Source organism: Acomys russatus, chromosome 32, assembly GCF_903995435.1.
Source record: "Acomys russatus chromosome 32, mAcoRus1.1, whole genome shotgun sequence".
Lineage (NCBI taxonomy): Eukaryota > Metazoa > Chordata > Mammalia > Rodentia > Muridae > Acomys > Acomys russatus.
Genome location: NC_067168.1, coordinates 14,514,594 through 14,540,986, shown reverse-complemented (window position 1 = coordinate 14,540,986; position 26,393 = coordinate 14,514,594). Strand labels below are relative to the sequence as shown.

Sequence of the window (26,393 nt, the reverse complement as noted above, 5' to 3'; positions counted from 1 at the left end):
GGACCCTCTTCGTCGTGATTGGTTGTGGGGTGGGGCATCACGCCGGAAGCCAGCCTGGGCCACGTCTGCGGGATCTGAGTGAGCTAGTTCTGTGCGCACTACGCGGCCGCTTCTCAGCTGTGGAGAGGACGTTCTTGCTCCGGAACTAGGTGAGCGGGCGTGGAGGCTCCTGGGCCGCGGTGGGTAGGGGGTCCTCCGCAGCCGTGGCTGGGGGAAGGACTCCCAAACCCACCTACACACCGCTCCGCCCAGGTGCCTGTGGAGCCCCACTCTGTAGTGCAGGCAACAAGATGCACCACCTAGGATGGCGGGTTGAATGAAAGAAGCGGGCTGAGCTGTTCACTTTTAAATTAAGAGTAGACACTGGTGGGACTTTTAATAAGCATCCCCATTGAAATTAGGTCTGGAACTCCAAATGCATTAAAGGGTGGAAGCATGCTGCTGTCATATGACTGTTATTTTCCTTTGAGAGAGTCCTGTATTTCATAGGAGTGGTTGACGCCCTTATGAATAAGCGGGATACATTACGAACCGGTCTTTTTTTTTTTTTTTTTGGCAAAAATATATTCGCCTTGTGAACAAAAGTTTGATAACTTTAGAGCGAACTAAATTAAAATGGCCGATTTTTACCAACTGGACAAAAGCAAACATTTCCCAACGTTTCTTGTAGTGTTGTGTATTGAAGCGAGGAAAGACAATAAAGCAAGGAGGTGTGGCTATTGAGGGACAGGACCTGTCTCTGGGCTAACTAGCTTAGAACCAACTCAGGAAGTGCAGTCTGTGCCTCTACAAAGTACACTGCTTGCTGAGTTAGAAAACCTCGAATTGAATTCATTGGAGGTGCCCCGCAGTATTTCTTTTTAAATGACAGGTCAAAAGCAACATTCCAGAGTGAGTAATTTTAGGATTTAATTTAGAAGGCTGCTATGACTGTCTTTATGGAAATTGGAGGGTCTTCTGTGAGATAGATGTCTTAGCTGATCCGCGAGGTTTTAGACAAAAGAAAATGACTGCAGTTTGTTTTTTGGGGGGACTGTTTCTTTCTAGTTCGGGAGGAATAGCAAATGAGCCACAGGGGTTTGAGGATCTGACCTTCAGCCTCAATGTTTCACTGGCCACACACCAGACCAGACTTTATATTAATGGGGCTCAGCCTAAGGCGATCCTATCGTAAAATAAGATGCCCGTTGATCTTCTAGGAGTCTCTGAATATGGATGTGATTTTAGGAACGTTCGTCCTGTAGGAAGAGTGGACAAGCTGGTTTCTCTCCCAAATCTGTCGTGAAGTGTACAGTTTAGGCAGGAGCTTCAAGCTAATTCTAACTCTGGGGACTCCTTTTTCTCTTCTTTGTCTCCAAACATGGTTCTTTGGAGAGGGTCCCAGTGAGACAGACGAGCTGGCAGTTTGTAAGCAAACGGCACTTGAAAGCTTTTCCTTCAGAGCATTTCTTACTTTTTTTTCGTAGACATGAATCTGGAGGCTGTTTCTAAACGCTCAGCATTCCATGCCAAGCCCCGGGGGCTCATTCTTCAGTATGGGACTGCTGGATTTCGGACAGATGCCCAACACCTCGACCATATCATGTTTCGAATGGGATTGCTAGCTGTCCTGAGGTCAAAGCAGACCAGATCCACCATTGGAGTCATGGTTACGGCCTCACACAACCCAGAGGTAACAAGTTGGTGCCCTTATTAACAAGACTAAGCTCTAGTGTCTGAGAAAGTTGAACCAAAGTCCACATTCTTTTGTTTTGTTTTTGTTTTTCAAGTCAGGCTTTCTCTGTGTGGCCTTAGTTGTCCTGGGCTCATTTTGTAGACCAGGCTGGCCTTGAACTCACAGAGACATTGCTGTCTCTGCCTCCCTGTGTGCTACTACATCTGGTTGTCCACATCCTTTTATTTTATTTTATTTTTTAAAATTTGTACCACTATGCCAGGTGGCCTGCCTGCCCACATTCTATTATTTATTTATTTATGTTTTTTGAGACAGGGTCTCTCTTTGTAGCCCCTGCTGTCCTTGAAACTGCTCTGTAGACCAGGCTGGTCTTGAATTCACAAGGATCCTCCAACCTCTGCCCACCCAGGGCTGGGATTAATGGCATGTGCAGCCACCTCCCATCTCAAAGTCCACATTCTAATGCTGGGAGTGTGCCTCCCTATTTGCATGTTCCTTTGGGTTTAAAACCACTCTTGTAGCTGCTGCCCAGCTCAAGACTGACCTGGGTGTGGATAGAATGAAATGAGGCCATTTCTTTGGAGAGTGTCCAGATTAGAGAAATACCAGAATGCCCTTTCAAGTTTGGATGGAGACATCAGTAAGGATAATGTCACAGGACCTGAAGGGGGAAATGCAAGGGAAACACCCATCGATGCTTGGCATTGGTGGTACCCGTTGGGGGGAGTGCAGCAAAGGTCACTTCTACTGTGTGACTCCCTGAAGGTCTATTTCTCTTTTAAGGAAGACAATGGTGTGAAATTGGTCGATCCTTTGGGGGAAATGTTGGCCGCCTCCTGGGAGGAGCACGCTACCTGTCTGGCCAGCGCTGAGGAGCAGGACATGCCGAAGGTGCTTGCTGCCATCATGGAGAAAGAAGCTGTGGATCCGCGCCAGGCCGCCTTCATAGTTCTTGGCAGAGACACCAGGTGATGATCAGAGCTGCCTGTGCAAGCGCAAGCATCCTTGAAGGAGCACATCTGTTTCCATGCCCGAGACCAGTGGGAAGGATCAAGAGAGGAGGCTAAGGCTGGGTTTGGAGTCACCCCAGTGTTAATTTTTATGTAATTTGTGCAGGTTTTGTAGTCTCTGGGTGCTTCTATCTCCTCAAGTATGCTAATGATAAATCAGCATTTTTGTGAGAGCTACGTGAAGTAATCTTTGTGAAATAGCTTTTTCCTTGCATATTAGAGGCTCTTGATAAATGTGAGACTTTGTAGGTTTATTTCTCCTCTGCAGAGTCAGAGTATATAATTTTTTTTTTTTTTTTTTTTTAACAAATCACACTTGGAGATTTTGTTTGTAATCTGTTGCTGGCTCAGATGTTTTGCCATTCCTCCCCTCTGGAATTCACTGGAAGCAGCATTTATAGTCTATGTGTTTGTCATGTTCAGCAGCTTTCGCCTCTACGGAAGCCTACTTTGCACTGTTGGGTTAAACGTGTACTTTGAAACAGTAGTTTTCTCTTATGCAAGCTCTGGTTTCCTCTAAGGCTTCTTCAAGGGGTCCATCTCTCCTCAGTCTCCTGATAGCTGGGACTTTGTTTTTACCTGTATTGCTACCAGAAGGTTTTGCAAAAACCACTCACTCATTAGGTGCATGGGCAGCAGAAATAGCTATACGCCCTCTAGTCCATTATTAGTCCATTACCGTGTTTGGCCTCTACCTCTAGTCATAAAATGATTTGCTTGCTTTTCAGGTAGATAAGTAATTTGTCTGGCCTTATAAAATGAACAGTAGTTTCCATGTCTTCAGTAGTATTATAAGACCCCCATATTCCTACACTGTGTGCATTCAGTATTAATTGTTGATCGTATTAACTCAGATACATGCTGCTATAATTAAACTAGGAAAGGTAACCTTCTGTGTGTGTGTGTGTGTGTGTGCATATGTGTGTGTGTGTGCGTGTGTATGTGCGTGTGCATGTTTGTATCTGTCCTAGAGAAGGCAGGGCATGTCAGATCTCCTTCCTTGAGCTTGAGTTACAGACAGCTGTGAGCTGTCTGTGTGGGTGCTGGGACTAGAACTCAGGTCCTCTGTAAGAACAACGTGCACTTTTAACTACTGAGCCATCCCCCCAGCCTTCCTTCATATCCTCCTAACTTTTTCCCTGCCAGTGCTGGGTATTGAACCAGGGCCTTGTGAATGCTGGGAAAACACACTTCTACTGAGCTATAGCTCACAAATTTACCCAGGCTGCCCTTGAACTCACTCAAGTGGAAGCGGCTCATGAACCCAGTGATCCTCCTGCCTCAGCTTCAATTAGAGATCTGTATCAGCATGCCTGGCTGGCTCTTTGTATGTAGTTGGTAAATTTAAAAGCCAAAATTTTCTAAGCAATCACCTGTGCAAAGGCTCCGTGGAAGATGCTTGTAATTTACCCCAGGTTTTGCCAGGGTTGAGAGCTTTCAAGTATGTTGAACATGTACTTATTTTGAAATTCTTAGCATGCACTTTCTTCATTTATTTTCCTATTTCCTGTTTTCTCTTTTTTTTTTTTTTTTCACAGGCCGAGCAGTGAGAAACTTTCACAGTCTGTAATAGATGGTGTGACTGTTTTAGGAGGTCAATTCCATGGTATGTAGTTTTAAGTTAATTACCAAGAAATTCTTTCTAAATTTAAAAAGTAACCCATACTTAAAATTTGGAAAGGAAAAGCAGTAAAAATTAATAAATTAAATCTAGGTAAACTAACTTAAAATACTGCAGGTTTTTCTGGGGAGGCATATGTATTTATTCATGGGGCAGAGCATATTAAATCTTTTCAGCTTGTGACCTCTTTGGCCTGATAGATTTTCCCACAACACCAGGTATACTATTATCTAAAAAAATCACAATATAGAGTTTACTGATCATAAATGATAAGGAAACTTATTGTAGAGCAGGGTGTGGTGGCGTATACCTTTCATCCCAGCACTCGGGAGGCAGAGGCAGGCAGGTCCCTGTGAGTTCGAGGCCAGCCTGGTCTACAAAGTGAGTTCAGGACAGCCAAGGCTACACAGAGAAACCCTGTCTTCCCTGTCTTGAAAAACCAACCAGCCAACCAACCAACCCAAAAAAAAAAAAGGAAAAGAAAAGAAAAAGGAAAAACTTATTGTAAAAGTCTTATTTATACATATAATGACCATTGTTTAAAGATGACAGCAAATGGAAATACTAACTAGATGACTGTGCTTATTTATTTTTATCTAGAGAGTTCAATCTTGGCTGAACGTTTGACACTGTAGGACATAGGGCCATCAACACCATTATCCAGAGTTTATGGCTATTTGGATTACTGTCAGTGCTGAGAATGCACAGCAGTGTGTTTAGACCCATCTCAGAAATGGTTGCAGATCCTGTTCTCACTTGAGCTGAGCTCTCCCTCAGCTCACGGCCTCTGGTTGCTCACCCGGTCAGTCCTTAGTCTGTTACAGGAGGCTCTCTTTCATGTCCAGGGTGCTGTTTTCTATACTAACCTGAATGTACACTGCTGGATCATCTAGATTAGTGATTCTCAGCCTGTGGGCTGCAACCTCTTGCTTGTGAGTGTGTGTGTGTGGGGTGTGTGTGTATGCGCAGGGAGGGGGGAGTTGTGGGAGGTGGTGGTTGTTGAATGACCCTCTCACAGGGGTTGCTAAGACCATTAGAAAACACAGATATTTACGTTAAGAGTCACAATAGCAGCAAAATTACAGTCACAAAGTGGCAATGAAATAGTTTTATGGTTGAGGTCACCACAACATAAGGAACTGTAGTAAAGTGTCACAGCATCAGGAAGGTTGAGGACCACTGTCTTAGAGCACTGCAGTCCCGATCACTCAGTCTCCTCAGTTGCTGTGTCCCAAGAGCGAGGGGGCGGCTAATTAAGGGATTTTATGCACAAGAATAAAGTGGCATTTTTACTTTAAGCTACCACTGGCTGTTGTATAGAGAAGGGAATTCAAAGGAAAAGAGATGGGGGACCACACTCTGGTGTATGCAGGAAGCCTGTGTGACAGTGATTAAAGACAGGGGCAAGGGAAAATCCTTAAACTTCTTGAATTCAAAAGATTTTAGGATTTGGTTAAGACTAGAGCTATGAAAAATAGCTTTTAGGCTTCTAGGTTATCAGACAGGTAGGGGACTTCTCCTTATGATATTGTTATGGGTCTGGGGTCATCCAGAGACCCATCAGTCTGACTGAATAAATTGTAAGAAAGAAGAAGCTTTGTTCAGATACCGGCGCCAGGTCTACACCTGAGATTACAGTAGTCAGGGCCTTTATAAAGGCAAAACTCACAAGGCTGTGTACTTCCTGCCTTCATGCTCTGGGGCAGGCAGGCTTGTTCACTGAAATGTTTGCTATCTCACACGAATGACAACTCCATTATAATTGTCTAAATGCAAGCAATTACATGAACAGCAAAAGCATTCTGGGAAGGTCTCTGTCCTTAGGGAAGTGGGGCTTACATGTGAGATGCGTTTTTGCTTCATAGATTTCTTTTTTTCTTTTTCTTTTTTCTTTTTGGTTTTTCGAGACAAAGTTTCTCTGTGTAGCCTTGGCTGTCCTGGACCCACTTTGTAGACCAGGCTGGCCTCGAACTCACATCAACCCACCTGCCTCTGCCTCCCGAGTGCTGACATTAAAGGTGTGCACCACCATGCCTGGCTACCTCATAGATTTCTCAAGCACAGTAATTAAAACTGAAAACATGACATTAGCCATCACAGTACCAGTGGCTATTTGTGCATTTGGATATTTTGAAAGCTTTGTGTTTTTCTTTTATGAGATTCTGGTATAGCCATGGTTACTGAACTACCAAACTCATGGGTAGAAAGAACGGTTTTTTGGGGATTGGGTTGGAGGTTGGTTTGGCTTGGTGGTGGTAGGGACAGAAAGAAGAGCAAAACGGTGGAAAAGCAAGGAGATTTTAAGCATGGGCATCTGAGCTGCTACTGACCTGAAACTAGGTGCCGGCCCTCTAGGTAACTGACTTTTGTGGGAAGGCTAAGACAGGTTCCTGGAGGGTTAATGGAAGTACTGGCAAACTGTATTCCACCTGAGGAGATCTGATTTTCTAGTAAACAGAAACCTACCTTTATGGGTGTTTACCAGATAACAATCTTCTGTTTATCAGGCCAATGCCCTTCTGTTCAGGACAGTCACCAGCACTGGATCTAGTTTTCTTTCTTTCTTTTTTTTTTCTCACCCAAAGAGGGTTTCTCTGTGTAGCCTTGGGTGGCCCAGACTTGCTTTGTATACCAGGCTGGATCTCACAGAGATCCTCCTGCCTCTCCTTCCGAGTGCTGGGACTAAAGGTGTGCTCCACCATGCCCAGCTGGATCTAACATTCTTTTTATTTTATTTTGTTTTTGTTTTTTTAAATATGGAACGCTTCACGAATTTGTTTGTCATCCTTATGCAGGGGCCATGCTAATCTTCTCCATATCGTTCCAATTTTAGTATATGTGCTGCCGAAGCGAGCACAGATCTAACGTTCTTAATGTGTGAATTCATGTGAACGTCTTGGTTCATACGAACTCCCTTTTGTGCTTGTTTGGCAGACTATGGCCTGTTGACCACACCTCAGCTGCACTACATGGTGTATTGTCGGAATTCCGGAGGCCGGTACGGACAGGCAACCGTAGAAGGCTACTGCCAGAAACTCTCTAAGGCTTTTGTGGACCTTACCAGACAGGTGAGACATTTTCCCATCGTGATTAGAATTTCGACGGGTGAATAAAGTAATACAGTCAGTCAGCAACCCAGTTTACAGAGTTCACCACTTTCCCTTCTTCACTCCCTCAAACGCGACTTTCTTATCTCCAGTTTCTCTGTCAGAGCCCAGGCTGTGAGCGTGTTGGCGAGTGTATAATGGCAAGGTGCATCCTGGGAAACCTCAAGGTGTCTTTGCTTGTGCTTATCAGCATTTGCTGAGGTGAACTTGATTGTAATGTCGATGCCACTGACTTGAGGACATAGCGCCGGAAGGACTTCCTTTTAGGCAGACTGGCTTGTTAAACCTGGAGGCCTGTAGGCTGTATTTCACTGGGCAGCGCTTGTTCTCATAGAACTCAGGTTCTGGTGTGGGGATCGGTGAAAGACTGACAGTTATAAAACAAACAGAAATCCCCGAGCCCCAAACACGCCTGGTGCTATCATATGCCTTGCGGAGTACGATTAGTGGTATTCAGACACCTGTGCGCTCAGCTGCAAATTTAAATGGCTGTCAGAGACCAGTACTTTAATGGCTCGTAATGCACTGAGGCTCAGCTGCCTTTCTGTGGGTTGTTCATTCAGTGGCACTACTGCTGTGTTGTTCAGGTTTACTCCGACATTATGTAATTCATCAGACTGTATGTACCTGCTTTCTGGGCTAGATTAGACATGGAAATAACAGGAGATGCTTTCATATATACATGCATGCATGCATTCGTGGTGATTCACGCTGGCGTTTCCTTCCATGTTTCCCTTTGAAGGCTTCCTGCAGTGGAGACGAAGACAGGTCAGTTAAGGTTGACTGTGCCAATGGCATAGGGGCCTTGAAGCTAAAAGAAATGGAACGCTACTTCTCCCAGGGACTGTCGGTTCAACTGTTTAATGATGGCGCTGAAGGGCGGCTCAACCATCTGTGCGGCGCTGACTTTGTGAAAAGTCATCAGAAACCCCCACAGGGTATGTCATAGCAGCAGCTCTAGACCCGTTCCCAGAGCGCTTTAGAGTCAGCTCTCCTGCAAGCTAAGCTGTCTCTCGTCCTGGCTCTGCCACGTCTGGGTCCTTAGAAATCTTCCCACTCACGCCTGCTGCTGAAAACTTGGGCAGCTCCTGCTGAGAGCACGGGCAGAAAACAGCACTTTAGAGTGACAGCTCTCAAAACTGACATTGTGTCAGAATGGAAGTGCCTCGTCAGCACACAGGCGGCCCCACTCCCTTTCTCAGTTAGTCTGTCCAGGGTGGGAGGTGCTAGTAGGCAACTCCTACTCCGGTCAGTCAGGCTGTGCTGGCAGTTGGGTCCTGGAGCACACTGGGGGTCGGGTCGCCGATCCAAAGGCAGCAGTGGTAAGTAGCTCCGCCTTCCTGTTGTGTGCACTAGACCTGCTGGAAAGGGAGTGCAAAGCTGCCTCAGGTCAGCAGGCTCAGTGTTTCCCGCAGGAGAAGACTCAGAAGAAGCCTGTAGTAAAGAGGTACTCTGGGGGACTGGAGAGATGACTCAGTGGTTAAGAGCGCCGCCTGCTCTTCCAGAGGTCCTGAGTTCAATTTCTAGCAACCACATGGTGGCTCACAACCATCTGTAATGCAATCTGATACCCTCTTCTGCAGATAAAGCACTCATATGCAATAAATAAAATAAATAAATCTTTAAAAAAAAGGGGGGGGGGTACTCTGGACGCTCTGTTACAGACCCCAGGATGCTGTCTGCTAACCTGGCCTGGCTTGCAGTGTATTGCCGGGGCTGCCGAGTGGCCGCTGTGTTCAGTTGCCTCTTTAGTTTATGTTGAATAATTCTGATTTCTCTAGCAAAATCATCACACATCTCCATACATTACAAATCAGCTGCCTTGCATTTGCCTCCCTTCTGTGGCCTATGCTGCCCCTTATACACCCTCTTCATTGTACTGTTTGCTTTGTACATACTCGACCAGTCCTTCAGTTCTAGACCTTCCTCCATCCGCCCCGTTGCTGAGGGCTCCCTCTCTGCTCTCCTTCTGGGGCTTCCTCAGCGTGTGGAAGAGGCCCGGCCCCCTTCCCCCGCAGGCAGCAAGGCTAACAATCATATTAGGTGGTTCAGCTGCCTCCTGTTGGCTTTGACTCTCTGCTGCTGTCATTGCTAGGGGATAGCAAGATTTTCTAATAAATCTGATATAACAGTTGCAGAAGTTTAGGTGACTTTAATGCAAATCCTCAGTGAACTCTTGGAAGTTATAATTCTGTGCTCCTACTTAGTAACATTTCTTGTTACTGTTAATATAAACAGATAAAAAAAAAGCTTTGATTAGAATTAAATCAGCGAGGCAGTGGCTCACGCCATTAATCCTAGCACTCAGGAGGCAGAGGCAGGCGGATCTCTCAGTTCGAGGCCAGCCTGGTCTACAAAGTTGAGTCCAGGACAGCCAGGGCTACACAGAGAAACCCTGTCTTAAAACAAAAAAACAAACAAAAACCAATTAAATCAAAGCATATAGCTTTTCTACTCTGATTTTTATTTTTAATATGAAAAGGACAACATGGTACTAAATTATGTTTAGAAATCTCTGTAACTTTAAAAAATTATAGGGAACTTGGCTAGCCAAACCAACTGGTAAATAAAATTTTGTTTTAGTAGAATAACATATTTCAGTCTGAGCAGATTTGAATGCCTTTTTAAAAAAGTTTTCTTTGCAAGAATTTGACCTGTAAAAAAAGCACCAGTAGCTGGGCATGTGCTTAGTCTGGATTATATAGTAAGATCCTTGCTTCCAAAAGTGTATCAGTAGGCCAACTGGACATTTGTATTTAAAACCGGTGACATCGGTCTGTTATTTGGAAGGAGTCTTTTAAAACATCTCTTGAAAGATTTATAGTGGATGTGCTGTAGGGTGGCATATAATGCTAATTTTGACCTGACATTTTATGTAGTGAGCTTTATTCTCCTTTCTTGGTCTGAAGTGGTTTAAATCCCCCTGTGCTAGGAATGGAGATGAACTCTGGGGAGAGGTGCTGCTCCTTCGATGGGGATGCAGACAGGATCGTGTATTACTACTGCGATGCAGGCGGTCACTTTCATCTCATAGATGGAGACAAGATAGCGACGTTAATTAGCAGTTTCCTTAAAGAGCTACTGTTGCAGGTAAGGTGAAGGACTGGGGAGTCATTCAGACCTGGCAGGGAGCACTGTGTGTGAGGGGTTCCTGGTTTTTGTGTCCAGAAAACAAAAATAAGTGGCAGTTACAGCCATTTCAACAATGGGGCATTGGTTTGAATTGTGGTACAGAGGGATTGTTGATGATTGTATGTGTGCTTTTTCTTCTTCATAGTGGCTTGGCTTTATCATGGAACTTTGTGAAGTTTTTGTTTCTTTAAAACTGATGGACTCAGCCAAGCATGGAGATGCACGCCTTTAATCTCAGCACTTGGGAGGCAGAGGCAGGTGGTTGTCTGTGAGTTTGAGAGCAGCCTGGTCTACAAAGTGAGTCCAGGACAGCTAAGGCTACACAGAGAAACCCTGTCTTGAAAAACAAAAACAAAAACAAAAACAAAACAAAACAAAACACCAAAACCAACTAACCAAACAAACCAAACAAAACAACCCCGCCTCCCAAAAAACTGATGGACTCATGCATTACTGAGAATGCTGTCATTACTATGAAGTATCAAATTCTAACAAATAATACCTGAGATAATTATAACAGTTATGACAAGTTTAACAATTGATTTAAGGTATAGTTGGAAATTATAATCTGGAAAAAAATTCTTTTTTTTTTTAATTAATTTATTCTTGTTACATCTCAATGTTTATCCCATCCCTGTATCCTCCCATTCCTCCCTCCCCCCCTTTTTCCCATTATTCCCCTCCCCTATGACTGTTCCTGAGGGAGATTACCTCCCCCTGTATATTCTCATAGGGTATCAAGTCTCTTCTTGGCAACCTGCTGTCCTTCCTCTGAGTGCCACCAGGTCTCCCCCTCCAGGGGACATGGTCAAATGTGAGGCACCAGAGTACGTGAGAAAGTCATATCACACTCTCTACTCAACTGTGGAGAATATTCTGACCATTGGCTAGATCTAGGAAGGGGTTTAAAGTTTACCTCCTGTATTGTCCTTGGTTGTTGCCTTAGTTTGAGCGGGACCCCTGGGCCCAAATCTGCCTATCATATTGTTCTACTTGTAGGTTTCTAGGACCCTCTGTATCCTTTTATTTTGCTATTCTCCCATGCGTCTCTCATTTAGAGTCCCAATAGGATGCCCTCCCCTCTGTCCCAGTTTCCTGGTAAGTGAAGGCTTTCGTGGGACATGCCCCTTTGGCTAGTATGCAGATATAAGTGAGTATATACCATTTGATTCTTTCTGCTTCTGGGTTAACTCACTCATTATGATTATTTCTAGCTCAATCCATTTATCCACAAATTTCAGGAATTCCTTGTTTTTAATAGCTGAGTAGTATTCCATAGTGTATATGTACCACAGTTTCTTTATCCACTCTTCTACTGAGGGACACTTAGGCTGTTTCCATGATCTGGCTATTATGAATAAGGCTGCTATGAACATGGTTGAGCAAATTTTCTTGTTGTGTGCTGGAGCATCTTCTGGGTATATTCCAAGGAGTGGGATAGCTGGGTCTTGAGGAAGCCCTATTCCCATTTTTCTGAGATAGCACCAGATAGATTTCCAAAGTGGCTGTACTAGTTTGCATTCCCACCAGCAATGAAGGAGTGTTCCTCTCTCCCCACATCCTCGTCAGCATGTGGTGTCACTTGAATTTTTGATCTTAGCCATTCTGATGGGTGTAAGATGGAATCTCAGAGTTGTTTTGATTTGCATTGGAAAAGATTTCTTAACTGGCTGGTAGTGGTGCCCGCCATTAATCTCAGCACTTGGGAGAGGCAGGCGGAACTCTGAGTTCGAGGCCAGCCTGGTCTACAAAGTGAGTCCAGGACAATTAAGGCTACACTGAGAAACCCTGTCTCGAAAAACCGAAAAAAAAAATTAATAATTTACAGAGATCACACATTGTCTTAAGGAGGACTCACTATAAAACAGTGCTCGAAAGTATTTTAGACCTCTTTTCCTTGGTAGAATATGATTCCTTTTGGAATTTATCACCTAAACCAAACAACTCTCATGTCTGTCCCAGGGGCTCCTGTGTGCATTTGATGGCAAGTTAAGCATCCTTGTTTTCTTCTAGATTGGAGAAAGTCTGAACATCGGTGTTGTACAGACTGCATATGCAAATGGAAGTTCCACAAGATACCTCGAAGAAGTCATGAAGGTACCACATCCTCCCCAATTTTAGGTCATTTCTGAATAGTGTGGCAAGATAATTATCTGAGGAAAACAGTGTTGCCACAAAGTGATAAGTGAACAAGCTGGGCCACAGGTGATGGTGAGGAGGATCGGAAGACGTGATGTGTCTTGGAGCATTTGCTGTAATACCCAAACCCTGTGAATTCTGAGCACCTACAATAAATGCAAACTTTTTAAAAGGCTAATTGAGCCACGTTTGTAACTCATGAATACTTAATGGCCTGGTGGTGCCTTTTTCATACACAAACCTTTAGGTAATATTGCATTTATATTTTTTCATTGCTATGAATGACCTGGAAAGCAACTTATGGGAGGAAGGGCTTATTCTGCCTCACTGTGAAGGCAGACAGCCCACTGTGGGAAAGATATGGCAGGAGTGTGAGTCAGCTGGACACATTGGGTCACTCAGAAAGTGAGGGGAGAAGAGTGGGTCCCCCAGTGACAGACACCTTTTACAGCCAAGGATGGCGTGTGGCTGTGCTTAGATGAGCCTCACCAAGGTTAGACGGCGTGAGAATCTGTCAGTAATTCTCTGTTGTGAAGAGAGGATGTATGAAATGGGTGTGTCTGCTTGGCCCTTGGAGCAGGTGTGCTGAGGATGCTTCCTGGTCTTGCAGTAGTCTCCCTGGCACCATGCCTGATGTGTCTGTCGTGATCTGGCTTCATAGGCCTGTCTCCTTACATTTTGGAGGAGAGCCTTTCTGGGTTAATGAAGTTTACTTCCAATTGTCCTCTCAACATCTGCTAGAGAACCAGTCTTGGGTAACACTGCCTGCTCAGAGTCTGGGGTTCACGGGCAAATTGGAAGCTCTTTTCTTATCTCCGACTTCTCACTAGTGATTTATTTTTTCCAGCATTTTGTAAACCACTTCAAATTCCTGCAGGCTATGGGCAGAGTGAATCATTATAGCAGGTGAAAAGGGACTGAGAAGAGCTGCCTGGGTTAGCTGCTGTCAACTTTATTCAATCTTTAAAGAGGTAGAAATGAAATTTCATGATGATTTCCTGCTTTTAAAGAGAATAGTAGATAGTCAAAATAAAACATTACCTTGGCTTCTCTCTTTTGCTCTACTCTAAATCTATGGTTATAGTGGCTTTACTCCAGGACCTTTCGTGGGGTTAGCGCTTGGCCCTAGGGCACATTCTGAGAAATGCAGTAATGTGACATGAGTTGGTGTTATTGTGTGTACATACAGTGTATTCAGCTACGATGGCCAGGGCATCACTAGGAGAGTTGATCTCCTTGTACCATTGCAGCATCTACTGTCTGTCTTTGACCAAAATGTCATTAATGTAATGCATGACCATTTCATCTGAAAATTTCATCTGTATATACCTAGTATGCTTAGAAACTTAATACATGTCGGAGAGTGTCACTTCTCAACCCATTTTCCTTTTTGATTAAGTATTTTTGGCCCTTGCCATCTTATGGTTTCTCTAGTCCAACAAATATTGATCTTACTTGGTTTTATTTCTGTCAGTTTTCCCCGCTATTGACTGCTGCTGGTCCAGTCAGTGTTATTTATTATTATCCATGATCAGTCTTCAAAGTCTAACTGGCCTTTTTGTTGTTTTAATTTTCATTTTTCAAGCAGAGGTTACCTCTGTGTAGCTCTGGCTGTCTTGGGACTCACTCTATAGAACAGACTGTCCTGTCTCTCAAGTGCTGGGATTAAAGGTGTGTACCATCACACTCATACCCAACTGGACTTTAACTTTCTAAGCCAATAGTTGGCAAGAAATAATCAGTGGACCTGATCTAGTTTGCCACTGTTTATAAAAGCTCTATGCAATTACATCCTGCATATCTGCTTACATGTCTGTGGCTGTGTCTGCACACTGCAGAATGACTGTGGGAGACCAGATGGCCTGCATAGTATATTTACCATCTGGTCCTTCATTGAAAAGGAAAGCAGAGCCTTTTGTCTTCCATTCTCCATACTGCAACTAAGGCAGCCTTCTGAGAACAAATGATGCTACAGCTACTTGCAGTCGTTTCCTGTGGGATGTCTTAAGCCTTTATTGTCTTTGGCACCAGAGTGAGGTTCCAGATTTTGTTCCTGCTTTATTTCTAGAATATAGATATACTCATTTTATTTCTAGACTAATAGATATAATAATCATTTGACTAACTATTGTTTTTCTTTAATGTGTTATAGGTACCTGTTTATTGCACCAAAACTGGTGTCAAGCATTTGCATCACAAGGCTCAAGAGTTTGACATTGGAGTTTATTTTGAAGCAAATGGGCACGGCACAGTGAGTTCTTTTTAAGATGTCAACTGGCCTTAGCTGGCACTTTTTTTTTTTTTAAAACATAATTTTTATTAAAGAAACACAAATCAGAACTGCAATGGGATGTTACATCATGTAAAAATAATTTTTTAAAACAGAAAATGAGAAATGTAAGTCAGCATGTGGAGAACTTGGAGCTTTCATACATTACTGGTGGAGATACACGATAGTCAAACAGTTTAAGAGCTATCAAATTATACAGCATACACCTCTGTTCTTGTGTGTGTGTGTATCAGAAAATAGAAGACACACAAAAAACTTGTTATAGTAGGATTTTTAAACAACCATTTACAACCGTTTTAAAATTATTATCATCAGTGAGCGTGTATGCCATGGCATAAGCATAGAGGTCAAAGGCAACTTTGCAGAGTCAGTTTTCTCCTTTCACTAAGGATGGAGCTCAGGCCACTAGGCTCTGCAGTAGCTTTTGTCTACTGAGCCATCTTTCTGTCCCTATAGAACAATTCATTTTTTCTAAATGCATATGAACTTTATTTATGGTAAACTACACACAGGAAGAACGGTTATGAAACAATCAGGAAAGCCATATGTAATAGTTACATTCAAAATGTTTAGCTCACTTATATTTGGCAACCTTCAAGAAAATCCTCTCTCTCCTATCTAGGCGAGTCTATAGTCATTCTCCATCATATCTTGTATTTATCAACTTAAGAAACATTTTTCTAGACCTTAAAACATTTTCTTAAACACCAAGCAACTTAAGTCTAACTGTGAAAATATATCTAGTGTTCAACCCCATCAGAGACTTGAAAAGGAATAACATTATTCTTAAGTAGGAAGTGCAGGTAAGCAGTTTCTATAACTAAGCGATGACAGAGACAGTTTACTTCCTGGTCAGTCACCCATTTTCTCTCTATAACATTGGAGCATTATCTCCAGCCTTCTGGCCCAGTATTATCTGGCAGCCAATTATGAAACAGGAAATATGAAGGATGGGCATACTCTATCATGGCAGAGCTTGGCAGTCAACTCAGTCTGCATCAAGTCTTGTCCATTTTGGGCACCATATTGTCTGTAGAGAGTGCTGGGGCATTTTTGCCCAGTGGCTAGCTTGCCATAAATCTCCAAAAGGAGATTTTTATGATGCTTATCATCTTCATTGAGGTAGGCCAGGGGTGTTGCCAATAGCTAACATGTCTCAAGTCAAAAAGGCTTTAAATTAATAAAAACATCTTTAAATGCCATGGTCTGTAGGTCTCTGAAGTCACTTTTCTTAATAATGGAGTTCTAGTTTGTTAAAATGACAAGGCAGGAATACATTACATGATTGATGTATACTTTCAGATGCTGTAAAATGTCTCTTTAAGACTCTAACAATCTTCTATGAAGAATGTACCCATTTGTTCTTTAACAGGTCTGGGAGAGCTCAGCTGGGTCACCAGGCATGAGGCAGAGACAGGCACATACATCCCTGGGGCCACTGACCTACTAGCCTAACCTAGTCAGTGAGCCCTGCATTAGAAGGCGAGACTATTTCTTAAAAACAAGGAACACCAAAGGGGTCAATCCTGGCCTCAACATGTATGCACATAGACACATAGACACACAGACACACACCAGAAAACCCCAAAATCCTAACGAGTTATTTTAAGATGTACTGTTCATTTTCTTAAAATATTCCCACTCAGGCAAGACGGTAGTGCATACCTGTAATCCTAGCACTTGGGGAGGCAGAGGCGGGGGATCTCTGTGAGTTCAAGGCCAACCTCGTCTACAAAGCAAGTCTAGGACAAACAAGGTTACATAGAGAAACCCTGTCTCAAAAAACAAACAAACAAACAAACAAAAAAACCCCCAACAAAACAAAAACAAATCTCACAGAGAACAGTTCAGTAGCTATGATGAAAAGTTTTCATTGGTTTTGTTTGTTTTTGTTTTTGTTGTTTCATGGCTTTCTCAGCAGGGGACTGTTCTGGAAAAAAAAAAGTCATACATAATTCACATTCCATAAAAGTCACTATTTAAAAGAGTATAACTTTTTAGATTTGTTTTTTTGTTTGTTTGTTTGTTTGTTTTTTTGAGACAGGCTTTCTTTGTGTAACAGCTTTGGCTGTTCTGGAACTCTTTGTAGACCAGGCTGGCCTTGAACTCACAGATATCCACCTGCCTCTGCCTCCCGAGTGCTGGGATTAAAGGCATGCACCATACCACACCTGGCCTTGTTTTTAGGTTTTTAAATTCAGATTTTATTTTATTTTAAAATGTCTTTGTATATTATGGATTTGAGGTAGACATCAGAATTTTTGAATGTAGTTTAAATCAGCTTTACTAGTTTCAACTTGGCTTTCTAGAAGAGCCATAAATAAGGAGAAAAAGAATTTGTTTTTACAAAATGCAACTAAAATATAACCTCAGTGATCTAATGCACACATTGGCACACTGCTTTTAAAGGAGAAGTCCATAGGGGTCTGTTGGATCTGCTCAACTTTACTCATTGTAGAGAAAATGGATGTCTGTTCAGTAAAACTTTATTTACAAAAACTAGGTAGCCACCTTGTATCTTATTTTACCAGGAAGTACCTATTTCCTTAAGTGATTGGGCAAAGTGTGCTAACTTCAGTATTGGCCTCTTTGCAGTTAGGAAAGGATGTTCATGGCATTTCAAAAACAAATTTATATGGTAATAAGTACCTGACACTGTCTACTACACTGATAAGTGGAATGAACTCTTTCTGGTCTTCTTTCATATTCTTCTAAGGAGCTTGCTTCACAAGCGCTCAAGAGGTGAGCTGGGGAACACAGTGAGATCATCTGTGTTCAGTTTTTGTCAAAGTAGCAGTGTCTTTTTAGTTTTATAATCCATAAACTCTTTTTCCTTAGTAATGTTGTATGCTCTGATTTGATCTTAATATTAATGGCAGACATAAGGCTGCCAATATTTTTCTGTTCAGTTTCTCCAGATTCACTAGGAATGAAAGGCATCCTGGAGTATGTGACTAACTTCATTTGCTTCGACTGCAGGCACTGTTTAGTGAAGCAGTGGAAATGAAGATAAAAAGATTAGCACAAGAATTAGAAGATGAAAAAGGAAAAGCTGCCAAGATACTTGCAAGCATCATCGACTTGTTCAACCAGGTTAGATTTGGTGAGGTGGCTGGCTAGGGGTTGCCTTAGTATCAAAACATGGAATAAAGAATTATATAAAAAGTAGAAATGCCCTGGCTTGGTGGTTTGCTTCTAAAAGTGGTGCTTACAGTTGAGACTTACACTAGAAACAAAACATTTTTATGTTTCTTTTTCTTGATATTTATATTGGGTGTGTGTAGCTAAATTTTCAAAGACAACTTTGAGAAATTCTTTAACACCTGTTTGAGCAAGGTACGCATGTGAGTCATTGGAAGAGCATTGATCAAATCAAGAAAGAAAAAAAGGATCTGAGGGTCAGGTATGGCTTGGCCATCTTATTCACCTTGCTTTATAATAACTGCAGTAATGCAGAAAGCAAGGTTCTAATTTCCATTTTACAAATGAAACGAAAGCTTAGAGTTTGGCTCTAACTTGTAACTATCTTGAACCAAACCTCCTGTTCTCTATTAGTGCCATCATCACAGTACCTAAGAGGAGAGCGGTAAAGATTTCGATCATAGCACGTCAGCACCAAACCAATCTATGTTTCTCATCTTTGGATACCTCTCATTGTTACCTTCCATGGTTATGTGCATCTTCTTAGTATTCAAGTTATTTATCTCTGTTTAGTGATGCACAGCTTGATTTTCTTATATGGACAGCATTCATATGGGATTTACTTACAGGTGACTTATATCCTTTGTCTCCCCAATCTTGCAGGCAGCTGGAGATGCTATTTCTGACATGCTGGCAATTGAGGCTATCTTGGCTCTCAAGGGCTTGACTGTACAGCAGTGGGATGCTATTTATGCTGATCTTCCTAACAGACAACTCAAAGTTAAGGTAAAGAGAGTGTGAAGCAGCCTTTCTAATGTTTCTGAATGTAGCTGTTCTTCCGTCTTCCCATGCCAAGTGTTTCCTGAGTGGGTTATATTTCAGTATATATGTACATTCTTCTTAGAAAATAAGGCCTATACCTGTTTTCTTCACACTTTATTTCTACTTTTATTATAAAGAATGGGAGGGATTATGCATGGACATGCATCATTTTAAAATATGAACAATTTTAAACAAAATCACAAAAATTATGTAACCAGCTTAAATAGGTTTCTACTTTCCTATTTATTTTTCACAGCCCAGCCCCATACTATTTTGAAGCAAATGAGATCAATAATCTTATCATTTTAACTGAAAATGTTGTTTCAGAATCAAGTTTTAGTTCACATAATACTTAAAAAAAAAAAGAATGAAAAAATTTGAGACTAGGTCTCATGCAACCCCAGGTAGGCCTCACAGTGTTTACCCTCCTGGCTGAGTCTCCTGATGGCAGACCTGCACCCCACACCAGACCATACTACTTTTTGGAGCTAGATGTGAGCAGCAGAGTCTGTGGACTCAAAGGGAGAGAATTCTGTAAAGGCATTTCAGATGAGTGGGCATTTGTATCAGTCTGTACATTCTCCAGTAGAATTTGTTGAGATAATTAGAAATATTTAAAGCCAGACTTCACAGAAATGGCTGCCAAGTATTTGCTTTTGGTATATTTAGGAGGTTCTTACCACAGCTCTCTTATATAATAGCTGCAGCTTATTATAATCATGTAAGTTATCTGATCAGTACTGGGGTGAGACAGCCGTTACTGACCATTGTTTTAATGGTAGCTGTCAGACAGTATGTGGATATGTTGTTTGGCTAAAGGTAGTTTTTTGTATGCTGAAGAATTTTTTCTTAAACAATGGCATAAATGTTTAAATGAGGTCTGGCGGTGGTGGCACACATCTTTCTTTAATCCCAGCACTCGGGATGCAGAGGCATCTCTGTAATTTCAAGGCCAATCTGGTCTACAAAATGTGTTCCAGGACAGCCAGAGCTGTTAGTTACAGACAGAAACTTTGTTTTGATCACTGCCCCCAACCTGCTCTCTTTCCAGGCCAAAACCAACCAACCAAACCAAAACCCCCCCCCAGTTATATGGCTTTAGCTAAATATCAACAGGAAACTTTATCACTGCAGTTTCTCCTCCCCTGCTCTGGTCGGTGTGTCACTGCTATACACTATCATGCAGTAACCAGCAATGCCAGTCTGGTGCTCTGTGGGCAGGACTCTTGAACAGGTTAAACTTCTGAAAGGGAGTCTGACATAGTAACAGCTATGACGTGTGTGTGCTCAGGTTGCAGACAGGAGAGTTATCAGCACCACGGATGCTGAAAGACAAGCAGTCACTCCGCCAGGGCTCCAGGAGGCAATCGATGGCTTGGTGAAGCAGCACAAGCTGGCCCGAGCTTTTGTTCGGCCCTCTGGTACAGAAGACATTGTCCGAGTATACGCAGAAGCGGACTCACAAGTAAGCTGGGTAACTCTATTGACAAAGTTGGGGATAAAGGAGGAACACAGGGGAAGAGAAAATACTATTTCTGTTTGGAATCTACTGTGGTAAAAGGCTTTTCTTTGAGATCTATGAATACAGTCCTTTAAGAGATGATTAAAAAATTAGAGTGGCTGCAGTAGGAAGTATATGGTTAAACAATTTATAGCCCCCTTTAATTTGTTCCTAAACAGTTTTCCTTATTACAGATTCCTGAGGGTGTGTTCTGGCAGTATAGAAATAACTAATAAATCCTTAGTTTGACATGTGCTCATAATTATAGATTATTCCTTTTTCTCTTTAAAGTCATGGTCCCATGAGTTTGTGGAGGTTGCCAGTTTCAGTATTTCCAATCCAACTCATAATGCTTACTTTTCTTGCTGGACTTTTGAATTGCTTTTCAAAAATTTCTTTAAGTGGCTTTCTTTTTAAAAATTAATTACTTATTCACTTTATATCCCAATCGTAGCCCCACCCTCTCCTCCTCTCGGAGGAACCCTACCTCTCACCAGCCCACCCCAGCTCGGCAAGCCACATCACATCAGGACTGAGCATGTGCTCTTCCCTGTGGCCTGGTGAGGCTGCCCCACCAGGGGAAGTGATCGAAAAGCAGGCAACAGAGTCTGCCCCGCTCCCCTTGCTAGAGGACCTATATGAAGCCTGAGCTGCCCATAGGCTACATCTGTGTCAGGGTCTAGGTCCAGGCCATGCATGGGCCTTGGTTGGTGCTTCAGTCTTCACAAACTCCTCTGGGCCTTGGTTAGTTGCCTCTGATGGTCTTCCTGTGGAGTTCTTGTCACCTCTAGGTCCTTGTATCCTTCCCCCCACTTTTCTACAGGACTCCCTTTGCTTCACCCAGTGTTTGGATCTATTCTTACTCTATACCTATATTTTCTGCAGTTTTATCATTTGCCTTTTATACATCCTATGGCTGAATGGGCACATAGGAAACATCAACAGTTACAGTGGGTATCTCAGAAGGAAATCCTAAGAATTACTTAAAACCCAAGTTTCTTTGAGTAACTTATTCAATTTTGGAATAATTTTATATAAACTGAAGTACTGAAAACTTACCTTATTTAGAAGATCCAACTTATTTCCTATTTAATTATGGGCTTTGGAACTTATACTGAAAGATCAAAAAAGAAGTTATTTGAATACCTCTATGAAACAGTCAGGAAGCATCCTCCCCTAGAATAGCCAGTAATGGATGGCTGTTGCTTTGTCTCACCTAATCTTATTGTGATTTGCAGGAAAGTGCAGATAGGCTTGCATACGAAGTGAGCTTGGTGGTGTTTCAGCTGGCTGGAGGCATTGGAGAAAGACCACAACCACCTTCCTGAAGATAAATTTTATATTCTGGGAAAATGGACTTCTAAAAATGTTTTTTTTATAACACTATTGAAAATACTGGCAGTACTAAGGCATTTGTAATCATGACATTACAAATTCATGCTAATGGATTATTTCTAGATTTTTTTTTTAAATGCTACCAGAAAAAAAACAAAAAAACTGTACATCTTAGACATACTTGGTAATGAAGCTCACCTCTGATTTTAATCTGTATTAAGTTTTAATAGCTTGAGTGTCATTAATTTTATGGCTCATGTAGGGGATTAATTGGGAAATTAAACTTTATTACCAACTAATTTTTTGCAATGCTTTTGCAGTTGCTTACCTAACCAAGATGTTTTGTAGTATTTCCCTACCTGGTTCAGATGGGGACTTTGTATGAGCCTGATTTTCCATTTAGATCTTGAAAGTGAGAAAGAAATGACTGGTTTATTTGCTTAACAGCATCAGAACTGGCAGGTTGCCCCTCCTCCCTTGCACTGACAGAGGTCTGTACTGTGCACACAAGGGTGTGTGGTCCAGGCTTCCGCTACTCTTTAGTGCTCAGTGAAGGGATACAGCTCCATCTAATACAAGGAGTCTCTGACAGCAAAGTGACCATTCTGGTTCTAGAACATTATTAACCACAGAAAGAAAACAAAAATTCTGATTTAAATTAAATGAGGCTTGAAACCAGCAGGAAAAAACATAATGTATATTTTGCATGTTTAAGACAACCCAATACAATGAAACAATGGACTATATATGCAAATATAGAACTCGTAGGCACCATCATCAGTATGAGCCACCTATATTTAAACTTGATTCAGGCTACATTCAGACATAAGCTCTTATTTACAAATATTTAAATTAAATACAACCTGAATGTTTTGTTACATATATATATATATAAAAGAAAAAGAAACTATACAACTCAGAGCAGTGTGTTGTTTTAAATAGTTACATTTACATTGAGGCTCAGGGAACCAGTCAAGTCTTTATGACTCCTTCAAGAAAATCCTTTTCTATCATCTCTTCAATTTTTTGCCTGGCTTTACTGGAAAATGCTTTGTGATTCTCCAGTTTCATGTCCTTGCTTGGGAAGGAGTTTGAGTAGAGGACAGGGCTCCCTGAGTGTCCTCCGCACCGGCTTGTGACTTTGCTATTGAAGACTTGGCTGAGGACGTTGAAGAAGGGCAGAAGCTGTTCCATGCTGCGCATGGTGCAGAGGGTAAGCAGTAAGTGCCCTGGCTCCCAGCCCAGTGTCCTCCCGGAGCAGTCTTCCTCTGGATTTTTCTGCAGAAACAGAAAGGGAGTTGTTACTAACAGGTAATAAGTACGTTATGGGAGAAATAGATACAAATGCCAGCATCAAGTCTTTGTTTCAGACTTGATTAAAATCCACTGGTTCTGAAGCCTTTTCGTGCCATTTGTTAATTCCATATCAAGGCACTTAACTATTCTTTTGTGATAGTTTTCAACTAGATTGCAGAGGTGACTTTAGTTTAAATGGGCTAGGACAAACAAAAAGTCATGTAAAAGCTGAGGATTTCCAGACTCAGAGCTCTTCATACACTTTACTGCTGATAAAATAATGAATTTATGGTATAAATTTGCCATGAGGTTCAAGAGTGAATAATTAGTAGGTACCTTTGACAGAGAAATGCAGGGAAGCTGGATCTCAGCTGACAGGACAGCTCGTGTCCAGGTTCTGCTTTTTACTTACTGTGCTGCACCAGTGCAAGACACAGAGCGTTTCTGCTGATCACATGCAAAAGTCTGGAAGTCTAATGAGAATGTATGTAGCTAGACAGAGCTACTACTTAAGTTGGATGTGGCAGCACCAGCTTACAGTCCTAGCACTTGGGAAGATGAGGCAGGAGGACCCCAAGTTCAAGATATAAGATCTTTTCTCAAAAGCTGCAATAAATGACATCTTTTTATATTCCTATTGAGATCTTTCTTTTTGTTTGTTTTTAGTTTTTATGTGCTTGTCCTCAATACTAAATAAATAACCAGACATCTCCATACACTCTTTTCCTCCTTGACTTCGTAAGTCTATACAAGGAGGGCGCCTTCCTTCCTATTTCCCTCTTGTAGCTTTTGCTGCCACGTCATAGCATCAGTAGCCACCCTCACCTGATACTTGGCCATCTCCAATCCCTCCAAAATCTTAAAGTCCTCCTCGTCCTGTGGAAGGAAAGAGGAGAACTCATAGCCTTTGTTCTCATGAAAAGTATGCTTGGCCATGAAGGCCTTGTTTAAAGGGATCTGGATGAGAAGATAGTTTTCCAGTGCACACAGCTGTGTTATCTGTGGGTCAACTTCTGGGCAAAGGGAGTTTTCCCATTACTAAGGCATTCTGGACTCATGATTTCCTCCCCAAATCCTGTGACAAAAAAGTGAAAGTTCTATCCTCAAACCATAGATCAGACTTTGGCTCACAACTTTTTGTAATTTGGCTCCTGAAGAAGCAAGTTCCTTGTACCATTTAAGTAAAGCTCCTAGTTGCTCTGTAGAGAACCAAATACAGCTTCCTTAGTGCTGAGACAGATACGTGAGCACATGCAGACCCTGCCGCACAGACCACCCAATAAGCTTCCAGACGGTATGTATTGAAAAGATTCTGAACGTTAGAGACGACAGATATTAGCAAAGGCTCAATATGAACACACCATCTCCACTACTGCTCTGCAGATACTGGCAGGTTAGCCTGATGCTTGCATGCTCACTCAGTCATAAAGGATAAGGCCATGCTGCAAACTACAGACTTAACCTTTCTAGACTATTTATGGGGCAGGTCTTTGATAATTCTCATTTTCTCCTGATTTCCTCCACATAATTTTTGTTGTTGTTTTTTGTTTTTTTGAGACGGGGTTTCTCTATGTAGCCTTGGCTGTCCTACTTTGTAGACCAGGCTGGCCTCAAACTCACAGAGATACGCCTGTCTCTGCCTCCTGAGTGCTGGGATTAAAGGCGTGCGCCACCACACCTGACTCACATAGATTGTTTCTAAATAAATGTTTTTGAGAGATTTGTATTTTTGAGTCCCTTCACTAACCTTCTAATTAATAGTCACATTTTAGTAGATGGGTTTATTCTCAGCAGTGTTTTTAAAGCTGCAGGGAGCAGGAGTGGGGTGGATATGAAAAACAAATATGGCGTAACAAGTTATAGGAAATGGAGGAAATATTAAAGATTAACTATTGTTTTGGAGGGGCTCAGAATTAAACAGAATTCTCAATAGAGGAATATCGAATGGCTGAGAAACACTTAAATATCAATGTCCTTAGTCATCAGAGAAATGCAAATCAAAACAACTGTGAGATTCCATCTTACACCTATCAGAATGGTGAATATCAAAAACTCAATGACAGTACATGCTGGTGAGGATGTGGAGAAAGGGGAACACTCCTTCATTGCTGGTGGGAGTGCAAACTTGTACAACCACTTTGGAAATCAATCTTGTGCTCTCTCAGAAAACTGGGAATAGGGCTACCTCAAGACCCAGCTATTCCACTCCTTGGAATATACCTAGAAGATGCTCACCACACACAAGGTCATATCCTGAACCATGTTCAAAGCAGCCTTATTCATAATAGCTAGAATCTGGAAACAACCTAAATGTCCCTCAGTTGAAGAATGGATAAAGAAACTGTGATACATTTACACTATGGAATACTACACAGCTATTAAAAACAAGGAAATCCTGAAATTTATGGGCAAATAGATGGAACTAGAAATGATCATCCTGAGTTACTTAATCGAGACCCAGAAAGACTCACATGGTATATACTCACTTATAATTGGGCACTAGCCCAAAAGGAATGTCCAATGAAAGTCTTCACTTATCAGGAGATCAGGATAGATATGGGGACTTCCTATGGGGACTCTAGGTGAGGGAAATATGGGAGAATGGGGAAATAGAAGGATCCAGAGGGTCCTAGAAACCCACAAGAAACACATCATGATGGGCAGATCTGGACCCAAGAGGGTCTGCTCAACCTACTGCACCAACCAAGGACCATACATGCAGTAAACATTGAACCCCTATTCAGATCTAATCAATGGACAGGACATTCTGCACAGTTGCGTGAGAGAGGGGACTGACTCTGACATGAACTCTGGTGGTGCCCCATATTTAACCACTTCTCCTTGGTGAGGAGGCCTGGTGGCACTCAGAGAAAGGATAAGTAGGCTACCAGGATGAGACTTGATAGGCTGTGACCATATGGTAGGGAATGAGGTCCCCTTCTGTCACAGACCTAGGGGAGGGGAAAAGGGTGAAAGAGGGAGGGAGGGAGGAACAGGAAGATAAAAGTGAGGGGATAACAACTGAGAGCTAAATAAATTAATTTGAAAAAAAGTACTGTTTTGGAAATCTTTTGATTCCATTAAGAGTAGTGCTGTGTCAAGTCATCAGATGTATCGATAGGCTATAGTTTAAGAAAGTCAAAGATCGACTTAGCCGTATTTCAGCATATGGACTTTACGTCACATGGAAAAAGGCTTGTGACTCCATTTATTCTGATGGGTCTACCTAGCTAATTCAGTTTTGATGAGTTATTCCTGTCATGTTTATTAAAACTTTTAAAATGTGTGATTTTTTTTTCCCTTTCTCTTTCGAGACAGGGTTTC

At 42.1% G+C, this 26,393-nt stretch overlaps 2 protein-coding genes and 1 non-coding gene across 3 annotated transcripts in view; 1 reads left to right on the top strand and 2 right to left on the bottom strand.

Moving 5' to 3' along the window:
• Window positions 1-27: 27 nt before the first annotated feature.
• On the top strand, window positions 28-21,898 carry Pgm3 (phosphoglucomutase 3). The gene is made up of 13 exons (XM_051140262.1): window positions 28-149; window positions 1,467-1,672; window positions 2,459-2,643; window positions 4,224-4,291; window positions 7,241-7,374; window positions 8,156-8,351; window positions 10,346-10,503; window positions 12,559-12,642; window positions 14,837-14,935; window positions 17,954-18,067; window positions 18,779-18,901; window positions 20,229-20,402; window positions 21,677-21,898. The coding sequence occupies exons 2-13, from the start codon at window positions 1,469-1,471 to the stop codon at window positions 21,764-21,766; spliced, it is 1,629 nt and encodes a 542-aa protein (XP_050996219.1). The 5' UTR covers window positions 28-149; window positions 1,467-1,468; the 3' UTR covers window positions 21,767-21,898.
• On the bottom strand, window positions 7,057-7,163 carry LOC127184477 (U6 spliceosomal RNA). Its single transcript, XR_007830122.1, has one exon. It is a non-coding gene; the product is annotated as a U6 spliceosomal RNA (small nuclear RNA).
• A 765-nt stretch (window positions 21,899-22,663) lies between the features above and the next one.
• The window catches only part of Dop1a (DOP1 leucine zipper like protein A), a 93,835-nt gene continuing 90,105 nt past the window's right edge, over window positions 22,664-26,393 (bottom strand). Inside the window, exons 39-40 of the mRNA XM_051140576.1 lie at window positions 23,895-23,945; window positions 22,664-23,051 (exon numbers count right to left, since the gene is read on the bottom strand). Coding sequence (XP_050996533.1) covers window positions 22,746-23,051; window positions 23,895-23,945 — 357 coding nt within the window. The 3' untranslated portion in view covers window positions 22,664-22,745. The remainder of the gene's footprint in view (window positions 23,052-23,894; window positions 23,946-26,393) is intronic.

Coding starts and splice junctions, on each gene's coding strand:
- Pgm3 (XM_051140262.1), top strand. CDS start 1,469: ATGAATCTGGAGGCTGTTTCTAAACGCTCAGCATTCCATGCCAAGCCC. Junction 1,673..2,458: donor CGGCCTCACACAACCCAGAG/GTAACAAGTTGG, acceptor TTCTCTTTTAAG/GAAGACAATGGTGTGAAATT. Junction 2,644..4,223: donor GTTCTTGGCAGAGACACCAG/GTGATGATCAGA, acceptor TTTTTTTCACAG/GCCGAGCAGTGAGAAACTTT.